We start from the raw sequence: 21,336 nt of genomic DNA, 5'->3' as shown, positions 1-21,336 counted from the left end.
GAGCTAAGACTCCATTTTAAATGGAGGTTGCAATCTTATTTAGCAGAGAAAATATAGCTGTCCGATAAATGTAAAGATCCGGTATGTAGGAGAAAACCAAATACTTACATTTTCACTTTCCCAACACTGGCCTCTAAATTGCTCAAATTAATATCTCAGGAGGTGAAAGTTACATTATTTATAAGTAGATACACCAGTTTTATTAGATAAGGAGCTCCACCATTTAGTCAGAAAGGTTCTGGATCTCTTTCTGGGTCATTACAGTCCAGGGCACAAAAGAAGACATTACAAATATGAATGTGTGTTTCTTAGAAGTGTCTCTGTGTTCCTGAGACAATAACCTCCTTGGGGCCGCGGTGCTGCTCGTTAACAGCGATATTAAACTTGCTTTTTAGTACTTGTGAACCACATTATTTTCCACGAACACATTTTAATACAAACGTAGACTAAGTGTATTTGCCTAAGTGAAATCATTTCCATCTCACGTCACAGGTTGTTATATAAACTCACACACACACACACACACACATGTACACTCACATGTACACACACGTACACACAATCACAAGTTCCATTTTCTACCTCCCTGCACTCACAGGTTATATATCACAAAAGGCACATGTGTCTTATCTAGTTTGGAAGAGATGTATATGTAGGCCTGTCAGGCCGTATCTGATGTGTTAATCATCCTGATGTCGGCTGCTTCTGTGAAAAAGAGTGTGTGTACGGCGGAGGGCGATAGGTTTGTGTGTGTGTGTAGCATGTGCATGGCAACTAAATATATATTAAGCATGCGCTGGCATGCACTCTCCAAAACAGTCTGCGGTCTGAAGATTAAAGAGACATTATTGCTTTGTGTAATACCAATAACTCGTTAAGGGACCATGCTATAGATGATTAATCTCTGAATGACCTCATTACATGCACCGCAATGCACTGGCCTCTTTTGCCCTCGATTTCACAAAGAGACGAGCGACGAGGCGAGAAATAGTCTTTTATCTGTCAGACCCCTCCAATGTGATCGGGCCAGGAGGAAAGGAGGAGACCGAAAACGGAAAAGGGAGCGAGGGAACAAGTGAAAAAAGGGTCTGTGGTGTAGATCAAAGGAAAAACAAGAGGACGAGATGTCAGGTGAACACAGCGGACATAAAAGGGGGCTAAATCGTTTTAGATAGATAGACAGATAGATAAATACTTTATTAATCCCCAAGGGATAACTAAATCATGAAAGATATAGCGTCAAATGGCGAGGGTTTAAGAGAGTAATACAAATATGCTTGAGGCAACAAAGTATAAAGTAAAACTGGCAACTTTATAATCACATACAAAGTGCATTCACTCAAATGTGCAGAATAATACTGCAATACCAACGCTGCAGATTATTAGGAATATCCCGTGGGTTAGCAACACTAATTGAAGCACAATAGCTTTGAACTTCAAAATCAACTATGTAATCGATTTACGGGCATGAAGCCGATTCTCATTTATATTTCCATCTCCACTGAGAGCTGTTGACGTAGTTTTCCTATACGTGTACATACGAGTGTTTAAGTTTAACCCTCCTGTCGCCTTCGGGTCAATTTGACCCGATTCAATGTTTAATGTCGGTGTTCTTTCGGGAGTCAACAAACAAACATAAAGTACCTCACACTTAAACTTGGAAAACAATATTAATTCTAATAATTTTCTGGAGATTTTAATAGCTGGGGTCATATTGACCTCAAGGGTAAAATATGTTAGTAAATATAAAGGTAACAGGAGGGTTAAACATTGAATCGGGTCATATTGACCCGAAGGCGACAGGAGGGTGAAACATTGAATCGGGTCAAATTGACCCGAAGGCAACACAAGGGTTAAGTGACATTGCAATCGCACTCGTTTAAAGAGTAACCCGGAGCACCGCCACACCTACGAAACCTTTTGGAAGAATCAAGATTCACTCGCTCACAGGAAGCAGGCACAGGCCATCACAGCAGGATAGGGGAGTACTGGGAGGGGGTTGGGTAGTTTTAAGGGTGTGTGTGAGTGTCACATCCAAAGATGCAAAGGCATTATTGATAGAAGCTCAGAGAAAATGTTGTTTACGTAACGCGCTCTATCTTTTGTTTCCTTTGTGTCCTACATTGTGTGTGTGTGTGTGTGTAACATTTTTATTTAACAGGTTATAACAAATAACAAATCTAATTTGCTCACGCTGGGGCTAGCGGTTTGTCTGTGTGTGTGTGTGTATAAATGTGTTTTTGCGTGTGTGTATGTGTGTGTCTGAACACTGTCAACTATTGATCAAGGATCACGGAGAAGAGTAGGAAAATTCTACTTAAACTAAACTTCCTAAACTTCATATATCTTTTCACATTCACACACACACAAGCTACCAATTGTTTTTCTCCTTCCAAGAAGAGAAACCGCTACAAGGAGGATATTGAAAAAGCCATGTTCCCCCGTGTGCTTCATGTTGTTCTCCTCTGGCTCCTCTGTAAGCTCTCTCTATCACATTCAGCTCAGATTCGGTTTTAATGGCAATCTTCCGATCCACTCCTCTCTCTCTCAGCCTCCCTGTGCATCACCCAATGACTCTCCAGCCATGTGGAGGACGACATGATGTCACTGGCATACAGCCAGAGGTGAAACGAGTGAAGTAAAATGGCCAAACGGGGGACGTAAACAATCTGTTGTCCGCAATATACTGTCCACAACTCTTGTTTACAAAGGGGGCGGCGATATTACGAGGGGTAATTATATTTAAGAGAGCTAATAAAGCAATATGCGAGGAAGGGACCGAAGTAGATGGAGTGATAGAGAGAGAATAAAACAAAGATACCCAAGTCTTCATATAAGCGTCTCATAGAGGCGCCTTGTGATAAATAAGCTTTTATTGCTTTTTCCTATCTTTCCTCCCATCGCTCTCTCTCTCTTGTTTTTCTCTCCGTATGACTAAACCACTCCCTGCCCTCCAGCAGCACAATATAAGCAACTCACACGAACCACATGTATACTCTGATAACCTTTTTTCACCAAAGAAAGAGAAAAGCACCACAGAAACCATTAGCATGAAACCGCTTCACAAAATAAGATGAAAGATGAAATAAAGTGATGGTACGTAAACCCTACCTGGCAAGAGGAAGCCGTTCCTGGTTACAATCCACTCAAGGCAGATACAGGCGCTCCACACATCCCCATTAAAGTGGCCTACTTCCTCTGTCAAACTGTTGTGTGAGTGTTTGTGGCTGGAAAGCCGGGCGGGTGTGTGTGATCCTGTCAGTGTGGGCTAGGCCAACTGAACTGTGCACAGAGAGAGAGACAGAGAGAGAGAGAGACCAAGAGGCTGCACAAACAAGTGAGAAGGAAAGAGGGGAGGAAAGGAGAGGGAGGGAGGAGATAGCGATAATGATAAGAGACAAATGAGCAGCGAGGGCTCAGAGAGTAGAATATGCATGTGCGTGGTGCATATGTCCACCGAACATAATAACTAGTCTCAGTGATTGCAGATGTGTGTGTGTGTGTGTGTCTGTAAATATTGTCTGACATCTGTGTCCATTTGTGGCTGCACAACCACCCTCAAGCATGAAGGCACTGCAGCAAGGTCCCACAGGATGCACAGAGCATACAATGAACACATATCCATTGTGAACACACACACACACACACACACACGCAAACACATGCATTGACTTTAAACTAATATGAAGGTAGGTCTCTGACACAGACAATGCAGCTGTGAAGTCATAGGGTAAAAATATATGAAGCACAAACCAACCATAAAAACAACCTTAAGCAGAAACACCCAGTCTTCAACAGTATCTGCATATAATGGCTGTTAATCACCAGCCCAACAAAAGGAAGTAATCTGTGTGTCGAGGGCATTCTGTCAAATGTTTGTTCCCAACTGTTAATACGGAGAATGTCCCGATACGTCCTGGTTTTGCAGCCACATTTCAAAGTTCAGTTCTTCTTAACCCTTGTGTTGCCTTAGGGTCATTTTGATCCGAATCAATATTACACCCTCCCCCCGCTTTAGGATTAATTTGACCCCATTCAATGTTTAATGTCGGTGTTCTTTCGGTAGTCAACAAACAAACATAAAGTGCCTCACACTTAAACTTGGAAAACAATATTAATTCTAATAATTTTCTGGAGGTTTTAATTGCTGGCATCAAATTGAACCCAAAGGGTAAAATATGTTAGTAAATATAAAGGTAACAGGAGGGTGAAACATTGAATCGGGTCAAAATGACCCAAAGGCGGGGGGAGGGTGTAATATTGATTCGGGTCAAAATGACCCTAAGGCAACACAAGGGTTAAAGTCTTAATTCCCAAATAAAGTCTCCTCTTTACATCTCTTACCTCTTACACAAGCATATCCGCTGACCTCTGCAGCTTGACAGTGTTAGACCGCTATCATTTCCCCTACTTCACACACATCTGATGCATTACTCACAACAACAAAAAGAGCCCACTGGCACAGAAAGACAGCAGATCACAGATCACATGGTTAAAGACCACGTGTCATAGATCTGACTGTGTGACACTCTCCGGCCACCAGGTGGCTTTTGTGAGCGCATGACGCCTCGAGAAAACATGTTGCGAACAAATCTTCTGGAAAGCTTCAATACTTCACGAAACTCCATCTCGCCAACACTGCCTCACACGAGCAAAGCCATCTCACGCCTTCGGTGTCACGTATGGCTCATTTGAAATTGATCGTCAGTGACGGTTTTCATTATTTCCTCTATTGTTGTTGTCGAGGTTGTCTATTGTTGTTCTAGTGGGCCTTTATGCCGTAACAATGTTCGATGGAGGGGGTACACTGGTACCCTGGTAGCTCACCTCGCAGACCGTAACTCACATTTAAATAATGTGTCTTTAAAAGAATACAAGGACAGCAAAGTGTTGGCAAACAATGGTATGGTGCATTGTCTGCCATTGTTTTGCTGAAAGGAAAAAGAGATGTGGGAGACAACACAGACAGTAAAAGCTCCAAAGCGGTTGGTGAGGAAATATTAAATATATAAACCCTGAATACATACAATTTTGATTTATAACAGCAGTGGTGGTGACGGCAAGCAGAATATACATTATAGTCACAGCTGACATAACACACATACAGCCCAGCTGTTATGCTTTTAGTTGTTTTTGTCATGTATGGTAAGGTTGCCCTTTAAAAAAACAGAATTGGTCATTAACTTACAAAAGGTTGAGAACCCCAGGTTCCAGGACACTATCGATATGTATTCACCGACTACATATAGATATATTTGAGTCATAGCCAGCCATATTATTCTTGATGTGGGTGACATCAATGCACCATTTTGTTCAAACAATGCCTCGAGGAGGCCGACGTCAGGAAGGGCCCACTTCGATTTAAGCCGGACGAATGGCGGCTTCTCACTTAGCAACATGCCCTCGACTGTTGTTCCATACAGACATCAACATTTACTGAGGTTTTTAAGATCAAAATAACTAATAAGACAACCAAACCTTTCAAAGCATCATTGCTTGATATTTACATTACATTTTTTACATTACATGTCATTTAGCTGACGCTTTTATCCAAAGCGACTTACAATCCTGTTACACAAGCAGCTGTACAATAACCTTTGAATAGAAACAAGTCCAAATGTAGATGAGGAAATCCTATAAAAGATGTCGTAAACAAGACTAAGAATCTGTGTTCAATGCCAACTTAGAATATTGGACTGTTTTTAAAACACATTTAGGTATTCTTCAACATACCCAGTCCTAAAGTGCTATTGAATACAACAGTGGTGCATACAAATACCTTGTCAGCATTAATAATTATAAAGTATAACAACAAATATCATAAAAAGGCTATATACGCTATTCAAAAGTTACCGAAAATGTTTTTTAAATGCCGTAATTCAGCAGGTGCATTTTTACCTATTTATTTATTTATATATTTATTTGTCTGCGTGTTATTCGCATAACAAAAAAAGTTTTAAACCGAATCGCATGAAATTTGGTGGGATGATTGGTTATTATCCGGGGACCATTTGATTAGATTTTGGGATCGATCGGGTCAAAGGTCAAGGTCATGAAAAGGTCAACATCTTCTTGAATCGCATGAAATTTGGTGGGATGATTGGTTATTATCCGGGGACCATTTGATTAGATTTTGGGATCAATCGGGTCAAAGGTCAAGGTCATTTTACCATAGGACGGTCAATTTTTATCCAATTGGCATGCAACTAATGCCAACATGTTCATAATCCAATGCCCAATCTTGTGATATGCGAAGGTATGCGCTCTACCGAGTGCCCGTTCTAGTTATTCAGCTGTTTTTGTGCTTTACCTGAGCACAAACACCAAATACACTGCAAACAAAATCAAAGTTGTCACGCTTAGTTGAAGTGGGAAAGTTAGTATATAGATAAAATCAATATGCAACAAAGTGCAATGGAAACAGCAAATAAATCCTGACAATCATGAAGCATTTGACTTAATCATCCACTAAAGCTCCACTGAGGGGACTAAAAATAGAGGCAGACAAAAACATCTGATCTGAGGGAGCGCTGAGGAGACCGTCACGTTCCTCAGGTTAACAAATGATTCGAAGACCAATGACATATTTACAAAAGGTTTTTCCATAGTTTTCAATTGTTTGAGGTCTGACTGTAGAGATCCTGATATTTGCGTAATAGTATTTTCATGAGCAGATTTCCTTTAACATTCTGTTAAAAATGGCCCTATATTTAAATAGAAACAAGTCTCCGGTTTTTTGCAGATAAAAAGAATTACCTGAGTGATTAATTGAACAACATGGCTCTCTCTCTCTATCTCTCTCTCATATATATTCTTTAACCTTTCTCTCACTCTATTATCTCAAGAGCCTCTTCATGCTTCTTCGAGGAAATGTGTTTTTTTATCTCCTCAGTGTGACATCTCCTCGTTTGACATGAAGGCAGGAGACACACAGATACACACAGATACACACACACACACACACACACACCTGTCGTCTGTGTTCACGCGGGTCAACGACTATCCACCACTGACAATAAATACCCTTCAAGATGTAAATGTCCAACACAAAACAAGAGGTGTTGTATACAGAAGGTAACACTTATTCCAATTACTACAAGGAAAACAAACACATGAACTCTAAAGTCTTTGATTACACAGATACTGAGTCAACATGACCAGTCGTAGAGCTTCTCCATCCAGACATCCTCAGATGTTTCAATGCACTGCCTGTGGAGCTCCATGAGCCCCAATTCACTAAAGCATGAATATAAATGTGACTGGTACTCTACGTCATGGAGTTTAGAAAAGAGTAACAACATGTCCATGCTCATCGGAATGAAGCAAAGAGAGTCTCAAAAGAAACTGCTGCTGCGCAGGCTGAAACATCTGGTTATGTAAATGTGAATAATGTCAAATAGTTGGGACCAAGGACGTAAAGTGCTACTTGCACACACAATGTAAACAGTCAATTATCACGCAAACACTGAGATATTTAAACCATATTTACAGAAATAAGCACACACACACACACACACACAATAATCTCCTCTATGGAGATGCCACCTGAAGTTTCCAGAAAGAGCTCTCAGTTTGACCTTCATACCAAAAGATAACAATACGTTACCTTAGACACAGGCATCTGGACTCGGAGTGTGCTGAGTGTTTAAGTGTGTTGTCATCGGTGTGTGTCCCACAGTACGGCAAAGAATGGCACATCCACACACACACACACACACACCAACAAAGCACGTGTGCTGCGCGAATAGAGACAGGCTGCTAATCCAATGTGACCATATGTGATCTTTTTTGTTTTTCTGGCTGTGTCAGTGCTTCAATTTCTCCTCCTCTTTCTCTGTTTCTCGTCTTTGTTGCTGCAGTGCCAGCTTCTGCCCGAGCTCGGCAATAACGCGCGTGTCAATGTGTGTGCAAGGGCGCAAAAGAGGGGAGTAAAGAAAGAGGGATCCGCTGAAGGACGGGAAATGAAGACAGATTGAATCGGGTGAGAGAGAGAGAGAGAGGAGGAATAGAAACGAAATGTGATGTTTTAAAAATGTAGAGAGAGGGATGGTTATGAGAAGATCAAATGCAACTAACTCTCTGGAGACCAAAGCAGTCAGTGTCCTTCATTCTCCCCCTCTCGCTCTCTCTCTCTCTATCTTTCTCTATCTCTCTCTCCCGCATGCTATTTTTAGAAGTTGCTCCGTTGCAAATCAAAGCACTGAATCAAACCCTATCAAAGAGAAGGATATTAAGGGCCATGTCTTTCACACCTCATAAGATACACACACGCACACCACAGAGACACCTCCACACACACACACACACACACACACACACACACACACACACACACACACACACACACACACACACACACACACACACACACACACACACACACACACGCACACGCACACGCACAGCCCTGTCTGTTACAGTGACCATGTGTTTGACCTAAGGGGAGCCATGTAAGCTATACGTCAGGCGTTATCTAATCATATCATGTGGTAATAAATAATGGGCTTTTCAAACAGCTATTTTAAACCTTTGTGAATAACACTGCACAGGCCGCTGTCTCGCTCACTGTCTGGCTGGAGGTATTCTCGGGGACACATTTCCATGTGATGCATGAAGTAATGATTGACATCTAAAAAGTAGAATATCAACTTATGGCCGACTACTGTTCAACGTTTGCCTGTTTCGACCGCTTCCAGCAGCGTATACCCAGTTCTCTTGGTAATTGGTGGAAGGATATTTAGAAATGTCTCACAACTGTCATCAATCACTTCTACTAATCAAACATGTAAAAAGAAAGGAAAAAGAAGCGCTGTCGTTTGAAAATTAAACTATTATCCCGGCTCCATTGCATGCTCAGTGGAGCATCTTTTTAAGTAAAGAATGCGCATAATTAAACTTGACAGTGAATGGATTTCATGCTCGGCTGTACCTTCTTAGGACTAAGTCTGCGAGGCTCTTATCTACACTAGCTCCTGAGCTGATGCAGAATTGCCATTATGTAACACAGTTATGAATAGTTAAAGGTGAGCTAAAATGAAGCCAAACACCACTCCATCAAAGGGAAATCATTAATGTTTAAAGAGAGACGAGGGAATTAATCCTAAACTACAGGCCACAATGAATAACATCCATGATCTGCGTGTGTGTGTGTGTGTGTGTGTGCGTGCGTGCGTGTAACTGATGGAGACACAGAGAGTGCTAAAGGGAAACGCAGTCAATGATAAAGATATCAGAGAGAGACTGAAGGTGGAAGATTGCATAGTTGCACTTGATAATGCTGCAATAGAATTAGTAAAGGAAAATAAATATGTTCTTGATTTGTTATATTGTAAACATAACAAAGAGAAAAGAAGAATACGGTGGGGAGATAAGGTTTCTTATTTTCTGGTCAACCTTTTTAATTTGTAGTGTCGAATGAGGAAAGCGCACCAAAATAACAAATGTGCATCCACATAGGAGTATTATTATATTATTATTATTATGGAGGACTCCAGAATTCATCAATATCTCTAAGTGGTCAGCTAAAGGGCCTTTATTTAAGAAAATGAAGGAAAGTTTAAGATGCTGACAATTTATCTGTCATATCAGTCCCTCACATACAGAAAATAGGTATGTTGTTTGTGTGTGTGTGTGTTTGACAGGACAAATGTGACTCATCCGTGTCTAATTAGAGACAATGAAGGGGAAAGTGTGTGTCCGTTGCATGCAAACAAAGAGAGCGAGAGGAATGTGAATCACGTGAATGAGTACACGTTGCCCGAATCGGACATTATAGATTGATAATTTACACTCACGACTGTTTTCAGACTGTGTGTTTAAACTGAGGAGGATGTTGGACGTGTACGATGTAAATATTTGTGTAAATATACTGTTTGTAATTCCCCACTCATGATGCGGCGACAGGCGTGAAGGAGCCTCTCTCACGACTTACTCCTCGACTCATTCTCCTGCATCCCTCGCTGAATCCTATCGTGACCCAGTGAAGCGACTGTACACGCCATGTCTCAGCCTACTGTCCATCACTTCTGACATGTGATGGACAGCCAAAACCATACAACCCTGATCTCATTGGGGACCTGCACAAATTCACTCTAGTGACCCTTTCTCCCCCCCACTGTCAAACTCCTCTTTAAGGCCGTCGTCGTCTTTTTTTCTTCTTTTTTTGTCACTAAATTTTTTTTATTCGTTTAGTAATATAACATAAAACAAGTACAAAAATGTCAGACATAAACATATATATACACACATATACATACACATACACACACATACATACACATACATATACACACATATACACACGCATATAAACACATAAACACACACATACCACCCCCCCCCCCCCCCCACAATTTTTAAAATAAAAGTCTTTTGTTTGATCTAATTCTCCAGTTGATTTGTCGCGTATGCTGTCTTGCAATTTAGGGGAAATAACCAATCATGTATACCTCAAGTACATTAACTATATTTCTCTGTATAAGAGCACTTGTGTTGATAAACTGTTGGATCATTTTAATACATGTTCAGACAAACCCGTTTTAGAAGTGTGCTTGAAAGTAGACATTAAGTGTTTTATTCCACTAAATATTTGGATGATTATGTGTCATTTGTGTACTTGCAGTAAATCAACGTTGTTTTTATTATAAGACACTGCTTAGAAAAGTTGGATAAAAAAAAAAAAAAGATAACTTCTGTTAGGTAAAAAAAGGTAATATCTCATTTTATCTCTACATCTTTTCATTCAAGTTTCTCACGGAAGTTTTGACTATTGACTTATTAATTAATTATTATTATGCTGAGAAATACAGAAGCATAGTTGCACATCCTGAGAAAATGACCCGTGTCAAGACAATAGCCCTTCAACAATTTTACAGGCAAAACGAGAAAAATGGGAATGAATAATTCCGTTTTCCGATAAATCCTGAACTGTGGAGCGATCAGCTTATTTTCTGTTAGTTATTTTGTGTAGCTGCTTAAGATTCGGCGTGCCCTCGTAGTGAGATATGCTGCTCGAAAGGATGCATATTCACCGGCACTCCCAATCTGTCCACAGCTTCATTTATCATTGATCGAGTTAGCTGCGGATGGAGGAACACAGTAGAATAGTCGGTAAGAGAAGAGGGGACCGCCACTTTCTTTAAAAGTAGAAGTTTGACAAGTCGAGAGACGGAATGAGAACTCGTCCTCGTCCTCCTGAGTCATAAATGCTGTGTCATTAGCGGCTAAAACAGATTCTAATAAATGTGAAATGAGACAGCCAGAGAGAGAGAACAGAGCACGCTGCATCCAAACACAACAGACACACTTTCTTCAATAGCAGCAGCCGTCTTTTTTGAGTTGACTCTTGTTTTGAGCCTATGCTCTCCTGTGAAAGGTGTATTCACCTTTTACTGAAGATAGTTTGTTTTTCTCTTGTTACTCAGAGAAGGAGTGACAGCATTGCTCATCGAATGCTAACGTTGTGTGTGATGACATGCGACTGACATTTTCAAAATGGCCAGTCCTCCCTTAATTCACATTTGAGGGTGTGTGTGTGTGTGTGTGTGTGTGTGTGTGTGTGCAGCTGAACAAATGCATTTTTCCAGCAGCTTAGTGGCTAATGCTGCCCAGACAAGAGTGTACCGGAAGCTTTCCAAGGAAAGAGCTCACTGGCTTTTAATGACTCTGGGGTACCACCACAAGGGTGAGTGTACATGAGTACGGAAACAAATAAAAGGGTTGAATTTGCATCATAGATTATTAGTTTAGTGTATACAGAGCAGTTAGACTGCTGCATCAGTCATTTAGGAGCACACTATTGAAACTCCTTCATTCTGATTAAAGACCCTTGAAGTCACAGCGTGACGAATGTGTCGGGAAATAAATAGATTGTGAACAAAGTGATCACAACGTGGAAACAGTGGATGTGAGCAAGGCAGAAATTAAATGTGTTATCAAAATCAAGTCAAATTAAAATAAAAGTAATGCAAAATGACTGCTTTATACTTTGACGAGCCTCTTTTCCCCTGCAAACACAACAGCTGCCTCCGTCCAGGATCATCCTCCGTTAGAGCAGCTGACAGAGTCACATTTCCAGAGTGTAAAGGGCTCATGCGGCAATTTTTTCAAAGCGTTCAGGGACTTGAAGGAACTGATCCATATGTTGGAAAAACATGAATGGACAAAATAGCATAAGGAGGTGGAATGGATGCGATTGTGTGTTTGCCCTTTGGGTGGATTCTGCTCTCTTTGCACACTTGAACCTAACTCTTGAGTAAAGTGCATACTTCAGTGAAGTTTGGATTTACTGGGCTTTGTGCGTGAAAGGACCAAAGCAGTTTCCTACACAAGGGAAATGTGTGATTCAAAGGGTCACTTTGTGAAGCTCCTTTGCTGCCAGTCTAACTCTCTGGAACGTGCATCAAAGATACGCCGCTCTGGTCAGTAAGTTGTAGTGTTGACTCAGCAGTAAAGAAACAACACGGTGCACATGAGTCGCATCATATCTATCAACGGGACATTGTGGCAGATTTGTTAACATGTGATTCACATATTAATGTCAAGGGCTAATGCAGTTGTTGTCTGTGGAGGGATGTGAATGTCTATATATGAATGTGTCCTCCTTTCTTTTGCCAATATTAAAACAACCAAAGGAGACTTCCAAGTGAAATACAGAAGACATTTGGTTTTAAAGCATCACTTACAACAAATAGAATACCACTAATTCAATTCTCCTCATATCTCCAGTCCTTGACGAAGCTGATTTGCTGATTTTTGATATAATTAAACACATCTGGAGTTGATTCAAGACAAACTATTTGCCTCCAAGGTACTCTGGAGAAATGCAATCAAAAGTGAACTAATTTGTCTCGATGTAAAATGATTAATCATGTATTCTCTTGCCTCCAGGACACCGTTTTTATTTACATTTAATAAGAGATGAAGTGCATGAAGATGATATACAGGAATAACTCCAGAGGGCAGGACACACACACACACGTGCGTGTATTATCTCACTGACTAACAATTACGTGACTCACAACTCACGGGACAAAATACCAACCTTTAACATTGTCAGACGCGCATATTTTAAGGTGCAACATCCATTCATTATGTCTGAGCGGGCATGGCAGCACCTGTGAGACTCACTACCTGGTTTATTTAGCTATGAAATAAAACAGCTTCAGCTTTAATCAGCATAGTTTGCTCCCAGTTACAGAAAGCCAACATGTGGGCCAGGAAGATATCCTATAAGGACTATATGCTTGACTTAAATACAAATTAAAATTGGAAAAAGCAATCAATCAGTGCAGATTTTTTAAAAACATGTCTTTGCTGATCAATATACCGGATAGGGCAATAGAGTTTGGGTAAATGGCATTGACTTGCGTGACTTAGCAAGCTTTCCAAAGCGTGTTGTTATTGAGCGTATTGATCACTGCAGTGTGTGTCTATGTGGTCATTCAGCCGAGTGCATCTCATTTCATGCTGATCGCGTCAGGAAACATGCTAACAAAGCTTCATGTACAATGTAAATATTGTTTCAAAGCTTCAGTATTTTATCTGTAAAACAGTGTTTAAATATTTAAAATCCTTTGAATTTTTGGGCAAAGTTCACCCGATACTAGCATCAATTATGGGCCAAGTTCTTGGACTTCTGGGTTATCGGGTCTCATTCCTGAATCGATTTGAATGGACCATACACACGTCTATAAGTCAACACATGATACGAACACATGCAGAGAGAGCAAGGCATGGAATACTGTCGGTTTGTCGCTCTCTTTCATGTGTTGATGAAATTAACCCCTAATGTACCGCAGAGATCTATGTATCCCATTTAATCACCTTTTAAAGACCTTTTGACTAAACTCAAATGAAGTGAGTTGGATTGCTTTGAAGCGATCTTGTCTGATCACCACAAATGAAAGAAGTACGGAATTAAGAAAATAAATAAAGCCAAGGGCCCTAGATTTTGCCAGATTGTAACCCAAAAAATATATTTGTTCCAGTAGATTTCCCTAGGTAATGCTTGAAATGACCAAAGTGGGCCGCAGTCATCTCATTGACAGCTCCCCTGCAGTGAACCTCTTAATCAGGGCACTCGATTGAGCCCAGTCAGCACTTACAGATCAGTTACAGTGCATCTTTAACGGCACCATGCTCTGTCGTAGTAGTGCTACATTACAAGTGGGGTATTAAACTCAATTTAAATTGATCCATTTGATTGTTTCCAAACAATAAAACAGGTTTACAAATGTACAAATCATCATCCAGTTCCCTCGGCTCTCTGGAGTCTTGAGCATCTTTTCGACATTAGATTTTCTGCCACGAAGATGTAGTTTTGGTCCACTCTCATCACCTTATTGCTGCAGAAGGAAAATCAGCCCAGCTCCAAACAGCAAGCAAAGTGTGTGACTCCAACATAGTGCCGATGTTTCTCTCAATGTGTTTCAATGATCATAAGAAATACAATTCATAAGGCAAAGTTTAGTCAATATGTATACTGTATATATACAGTATATAAATCCAGCCAGACAAAAAGCAGCATTAAACATGCCGAAATAAATATAGGAGCCAAGTGGAAATTCATAGCGATGGTTATGTGGTGCAGGAAAGTGTGTGGTGTTCACTCCAATGTGTCCATGTGTTCACTGATTGATCTTCAGGCCTCAAACTCAAGTGTAAATGCTCCTAGAAGTGTGTGTCCGTGTGGCATACCTGTTCAAAATGCGGATAGGAAGGCTCCCTCCTGTGAAGCTGGAGCTGCTTGTCAATGTTGTCCTTCAGACACTGACACACACGCCGCTTCTGCTCTGCTGAATAGGCTTCGAGGCTGAGCAGGCAGTCACACTTCTAGAGAGAGAGAGAGAGGGGGGGGGGGGGGAGTGAGGTAGAGAGAGAGGGAGAGAGAGAGAGCAAAACAAAAGACAGCAGGCAATTAGGCATCGCCTGTCAGTGGAGAGGAGAAGTGTCTCCTGATCTTTGGATCGTGAAAGGGTTCAAAAAGGGAAGAGCCCAAGGGAACAAATTAGAGGATTAGACGAGAAAGTATGAATACAAAAGAATAAATCAAACGCGTTCACCTTAAAGACTAGGGCTACCTGTGTGTGTGTGTGTGTGTGTGTGTCACTACTGAGTGTATGTGCCGGCATGTTCATGTGTGTGTTATTGTCTGCATGATTCATCTTCTGTTGTCACGTGAACTTTGTGTCTCCGTGACACCACAGACTGTAAAGTGGTCAAATGGCAGCATTAGTGAAATTAGATAATGGTTTACGATCCACTTCAGGCAGAATTTGATATGCTGACAAAACGATTACCTGACCAATGGCAAGATGGCCCTCCTAAAAGAGCACCAATCAATACACCACTGCTGGGAAATGTATGAGAATAAATATTTAACAAGCCGCGGTTAAGTTTGAGTTTGCAGAGCTTGGTCGAGTAGCTTTTCACTCAAATGGGACAGAAACATCCCTCGATCCACGACATCCAGAATCTGTGTTTGATCTCACTGATGTCCAAAATTAAATCTCTCTTAGTTTAATGGCCACATTTGGTTTTTGGTCATGATTCCAGCAATGCACTTTTGATAAAAGACAGATCTCATGCATCATCTAAATAATACATAACAAAATCATTTATGTGGATTTTCGCTCAAAATCCTGATGTGGCTTCAGAGAAGACCTCTTAAAAAGTTAAAAGAGGAGGGTTAATGGGAGTATAATATCTACGATGTGAACATGTTGTGTCAGTTATTGCCAGTAAGTGTGCCGTGGTTTCTGGGCTGCAGTGTGAAAAACAACTTGTATCTCTTTCCAGTGACATCGATGTTTACACCCGTTTACGAACGTTTCGCAACTGCCAACCAGCGTCCTTTGGGCTTCGCTGTAAAGACTCGACGTCGTAAATGCCTCTTAGTTTAATCAATCACACGTATAGACTCACATAAGTCGGTGCACGCAGCTGCAGTAAGTCTCTGACATGGCAATCCATGGCAAGAGTACACATTCTAGGATCACCTAATTGCATTTTCTATCGAAACACATCATCCATGGTTCTCAGGGTACCAACTAACAAATCCATCACTCAATACTCAAACAGCCTTAAACACTCACATCAACTCCTCTGATCCACCAGTTAAAGAATAGTTTTCATTATTCTGTGCATTTCTGATCAAAGCACACAAAAATGCAAGGAACCTTTTGTGCAGAAGTACATTTTTTTTAGCCATTTCTTTGCTTTACAATTGTATTACTCCCATCTAACTTGGTTGCTCTGCTTCCGGCAGTGTCAGCGAAAAACATTTGTATCCTGACATTTTTGGGCACGAGTCAGGCTATAAATAGTATGTTTCCATCCTGTGTCTTCAGAGATCGACTTGAGTCCTCGGGGCTTTCCTTGATGCTCTGTGCCCTGGTCAGTGGTGAATCACGATGCCAGTTTATATGCCTGTTGCCTGGCGTGTTGACATGTTGTGTAGCCGTCCCTTGGACTAGCTGTCCATTTCAATGTCACTCAATGTCCCGCTGAAGATGGGGATGCTGCTGTGTACAGAATGCCTGGTGGTTACAGCCTCGTCAGTGTTAGTGATGCTAATGTCGGGTAAAGGGCATTAAAAGCTGCAATATAGGGATCAATGTCGAGGCTGTTTGACGTGATGCAAGATACAATGTACAAAGCAAAGTTGGATGTACAAGAGTTGACTAATATTTTGTTGTCTCATGGTTTTGCTGTCTCTTTTTTTCTTGTATGTGTATTTTGCACACTGAAAAAAAAGAAAATAAACGAATAAAGAAAGAGACACAAACAAGATAGAGCAGCAGGTTAGATCGCAAAAGCCTTTTTTGAAATTGAGCCTCAATTGCACCACGAGATGATGAAAAAGGGATTTTTCAGAGAGGACAGAAATCAATGTTGATGTTCTTTGATATGCATTATAGTGTATATAGGGCACAGCGGACGCCATAATATTTGGAACGAATGCACACACACGTTTGAACACTTCAACGTAAACAACCCCCGAGCAAACGCTTATGATATTGCTGCCCGTGAAAATCTCAGAATTCTTTCTAAGATAAAAACTGTGAATGAAAATTATATATTTTTTTCATTCACAGTTTTTCTTCTTCACTCAGCTATGGCATTAGCTCACTGACGAGTTGACATCATTTCATTTCCTGGTTGCCTAGAGACAGCAAAGCAATATTACATATGCAGTCACCAAGTTAAGGTGTAACAGTGTGCAATCTGAAAAAAAGAGAGATGTGACACATGGTCGCAACCCAAGCCAACTAACATTCAATCATGTGATGATAATGACACCTGTTAGAAATGTAACACACTCGCAACAGACAGCAGCACGCACACGCACAAACACACACACACACACACACACACACACACACACACACACACACACACCAGTCATTTGCATTTAGAATTTCCAAATCAGTGATAATGTGATGCATTCTGTTCTGATTAAGATAAGATTTCAGTTTCTCCGTCTTCCATATCCGTTGAGCCTCAATCAATACAGAAATCATTTGGGATGAGAAATACTGTAAGAATAATCCAAACGCTGTCTCCCATCGACAGGTTTCTCCAGGAATCTTCCCACCGTCCCAGATTAGAGAGAACACGTCTGTGATGGAGCTGTTCAGGTTCTCAGACGCACACGTTTAATCTAGGTGTTTAAATATAAGGCGCACGATGCATATTATACTGTAAACCATGTACGACCATCATACACATTTTGTCTGGAAATAACAGATAATGAGTTGTTGAGAAACATAGAGACCACTCTTGTTGTGAGTAATACAGCATACATAATATCTTAGGAGACTCTGACTTTCAATCTCTCTCTCTCCCCCTCTCCCCCTCTCTCACACACTGTGCTTAACTCTCTGTTAGTTACAGTGACTTGCATTATCGCATTACATCAGTAAATATAATCAGTCATGCCAGCAGATGAGTGAACTGTTGACAGCTGGTTTACAGAACACATGTTCTGGGCAGCTCCAGCTGGAGCTCTCTACCCTGTACTGCGACAGCAACAGCTGTCTCTTAGTTTTCAGCAGTACTACTTCACCACTGTGATACATTCAGAATGTTTGTTGTTCTTTCAGGGTTTTTCAAAAATCCCAGTTACTTTGAAATCCCAGTAAACAACATGAATTCCATCATATCTGTATGATATGTATCATACTCAGTGGAACCAGTTATTTGGGGATTGTCATGTTAAAGTCACATTATTTCTTGGCATTAAACAACATCTGGTTAATATAATCAGAAAATCAGAAAGGAAAACACAGACTTCAGCTATAGAAACCATAAGTTATCCTTGTCCAATACAAATTGTCCTTTTTCAGTTCAGGCAGCCCAGTCAGATCCTAAATAAAGACCCTATTATTGGATAGCTAAAATAGCTAATGGTGCCCTTATTCTAGCTTCTACCTTAGTTCATCCCTGTTTATAAATCCACCCACCCAAGAGATAAACATGAGAGCTAATGAAACAAAATTCAATGATTGGCCACTGGCCTGCAATGGAGGGGCTAAAAATACAGGCCGCATTTCCCCTTAATCAGATTGATTAAAGTGCTCCCTGGTTGAAGCCCTACCCCTGAGCCATCTGGCAGATGAGCGTTCAGTGTGTCGTTGGTCAGCTGTCAACACAGCTCACCTAAGCTGCCTCAGCACAGGTTAGCATGGCTTCAGTGACAGCTCATGGAGCTAATACTAATAAATGGACATGCGGGTATCAGAATTTTAACAATTTCAACAGGTATTAATGACTACATTTTCAGTATTTTTCTCTCATGTGGACAAGATCACATATATTATGAATGTTTATAGTTCTGACGCTTGTTTTTTTTATTATATGGATCAGACAATAAGACAGATAACACTATCGTATCTGTATGCTAAATATGAAGCCGTTACCAGCTGATTAGTTTCCCTTAAAGAAAGACTTGAAGCGTACCACATACACATAGCACAGTATGCCTCGGAGCGAGAGGGGACTTCCAAGTGATCAACCTCAATGCTGCCGGGCAATGAGCGGAGACTCAAGAAAGAGAACACAGCGTGTCACTTTGTTCGTTGTACGGACTAATCAAACAAGATGAAACACGTTATTAAACGCAGAGTTGTTTTTTAACACTCTATGCTAAGATAAAATAAGCTAATCTAATGTAGCTTCATATTCAGCCCAAGGAGACTGGTATCAATATTTTCATCTAATTCTTAGCAAGAAAGTGAATAAGCATATTTGTCCAATGATCGCATTAACATGGAACATTTCATGATTATATTCTGTTCTTTTTTTGCAGCACATTCAAATGCGATAAGAATCGAGATGTAAATTGATTTGTTTTCGGTTCATCATAATTTGCTAGGAATGCTTGCACAAATGAGATGAAACCAAAATGCCGTGAGCTACAAACCCCTCCCCCCAGCCCAGCTCCCCCTCCTCCCCCAGATCATCCACGCTCTTATCCAAGGTCAAACTCAGCTTCAGTTCATCTCTTTTTGTCATTTGCACTAAATGAGTTCAGTTTTTTGGGATATTGTTGATTTAGAGTGTTTTGACTGTACACATCTGAGGCAGATATAACTCACTTGTAAAAGTAGATTGTAACAAACAGAAGAGACGTGTCGTGTAATGCTCACACCCTGAAGAGGAGTGCAGTAAAACAAGTACACACTTCTGGTAATGCTAAGAGATGTAAAACAAAAACCCATGACAGGATTATGATGATAATAATAATAATAATGTGTAAATACTGTTTTATACATAACTATAATAATGTAAACCACTATAATAGCTTTAAAGATACTTTCGAAAGAAAGCCAGAAGGAATGGTGAAATATATTCAATGTTTTTTTGCCTGTTATATGAAGTGTAGTGAAGTATTTCTGTTGCGTATAATATTTGCTTAATACTATTTTGTTGTGCTTTTCTTTGGAAAGTCCCATTACATCGTCAGACCTTAGCATCTCACCTTTTTTTGTCATAGCCCATATACACTGATGTTGAACATGGTATCGTGACTACTCACTCCATCCCGATTGAGGTAGTTACAGATAAAACTACCAGCACGTCATCTTCCCATTATCTTGCCTATTCACGTCCCTCTCTGTCCATTCTCTGGGCTTTCAGCCTTCACTTCTAAGCTTTGAGGCTTTGTGAATGAAGCAGTTCAGAGGTTCATGGCTTTAAGAGGCATGTGAACAAAAGCTCATGATGCTTCAGCAGATAGCTGACTTTTGGGACAATAGAAGACAATCCTCCAATTTTATATATCATCTCCTACATATTTACATTTCATGCATGGGATTTGACCTCTGTATTGAACCCTTAATGCCTTTTTCAGGAACCACTTAGGCTTCAAGGACACTTAAACAAGCAGATAGTGGGAGACTTTTGTCACTAACACCACCATGAGGTTGATCATTTCGGTTTTTTCGTGGAATGTCTTGACAAATATTCGCTCTGTTATGCCATGAAATTAGATAACAATTTACATGGCGCCCAAATATATCTTTATGACTTTGGTGACCCCCTGACCTTTCTACATGGGCTTGCAAAACAATTTGTAGAGACAAGGTTCCCATTCATACATCTGATGAGGTCAGGGTAGTGGCGGTCAAGTCTGATGCTCATGCATGACGGTCTCATGACTGTCATTCCTAAACCTGGGAGTTTATATAATCAAAAGGAAGTGGCTGAGTTTGAGTGTGTTTCTTTACACTGGAGGAGGACGACACAATAGACAATTTAGGGCAACAAATGTAAAAAACAAGGTTTAGGTTTTTTGTCCCTGTAATGCGGGAGAATTTGTTCTTATTGTGTGGTCTCAAAGGTAACCCTTAATAGAGTAACTAACTGTTAATAAATTGCACCACACACACACACACACACAAACAAATCTATGATTTATGCTCTACAAAAAAAAGAAGAATGGAATGTCTCTCGACTCTCGGCTTTCCCACAGTCTTTCATCGATTTCTACTTTGTTTCTCTGGTTTGCAGCTCACAGCTCGTCTGTGGTTTGCCTGGACAAAGGAGCCATGAAAAGAGCATGCAGACTGGAGCGCTGGCCCGGGGTGCTTCCGATAACCACCGGGGAGGATGATAAACACATGACAGGGCCAAGAGGAGGCTTTCTGAAGTCATGGACTGTTTCAGGAAAGTTTCCTCAGTCTGCATTTATTTAGGAGTCAAAGTAGTGTTTGCATGTTTTCTTCTTGGTTTGTTTTTTCATCATGACCTTTCCACAGTTTATCAATCCTTTGGCTTTTTCTTTTAGGGATGCAGTTAGTACCGATACCTGAGCTTTGGGTGTCTGTCTATAAT

At 40.6% G+C, this 21,336-nt stretch overlaps 1 protein-coding gene across 8 annotated transcripts in view; it reads right to left on the bottom strand.

Moving 5' to 3' along the window:
• The window catches only part of rgs3a (regulator of G protein signaling 3a), a 108,319-nt gene that overhangs the window by 43,845 nt on the left and 43,138 nt on the right, over positions 1–21,336 (bottom strand). For 7 of the 8 annotated variants that reach the window (XR_008833926.1, XM_056432883.1, XM_056432882.1 and 4 more), the window contains one exon: positions 14,698–14,832. Coding sequence is in view for 6 of the 8 variants with exons in the window: in XM_056432883.1 (XP_056288858.1) it covers positions 14,698–14,832 (135 nt within the window). In the remaining 2 variants the exon portion in view is untranslated. Of the gene's footprint in view, positions 1–3,111; positions 3,203–14,697; positions 14,833–21,336 lie in introns of those variants that run through there. The other variant, XM_056432888.1, reaches the window with a different exon arrangement.

The sequence above is a fragment of the Pseudoliparis swirei genome, chromosome 15 (assembly GCF_029220125.1).
Source record: "Pseudoliparis swirei isolate HS2019 ecotype Mariana Trench chromosome 15, NWPU_hadal_v1, whole genome shotgun sequence".
Classification (NCBI taxonomy): Eukaryota; Metazoa; Chordata; class Actinopteri; order Perciformes; family Liparidae; genus Pseudoliparis; species Pseudoliparis swirei.
Note: the sequence above shows the minus strand (reverse complement) of the source record. Positions and strands in the feature narration are given on the sequence as shown.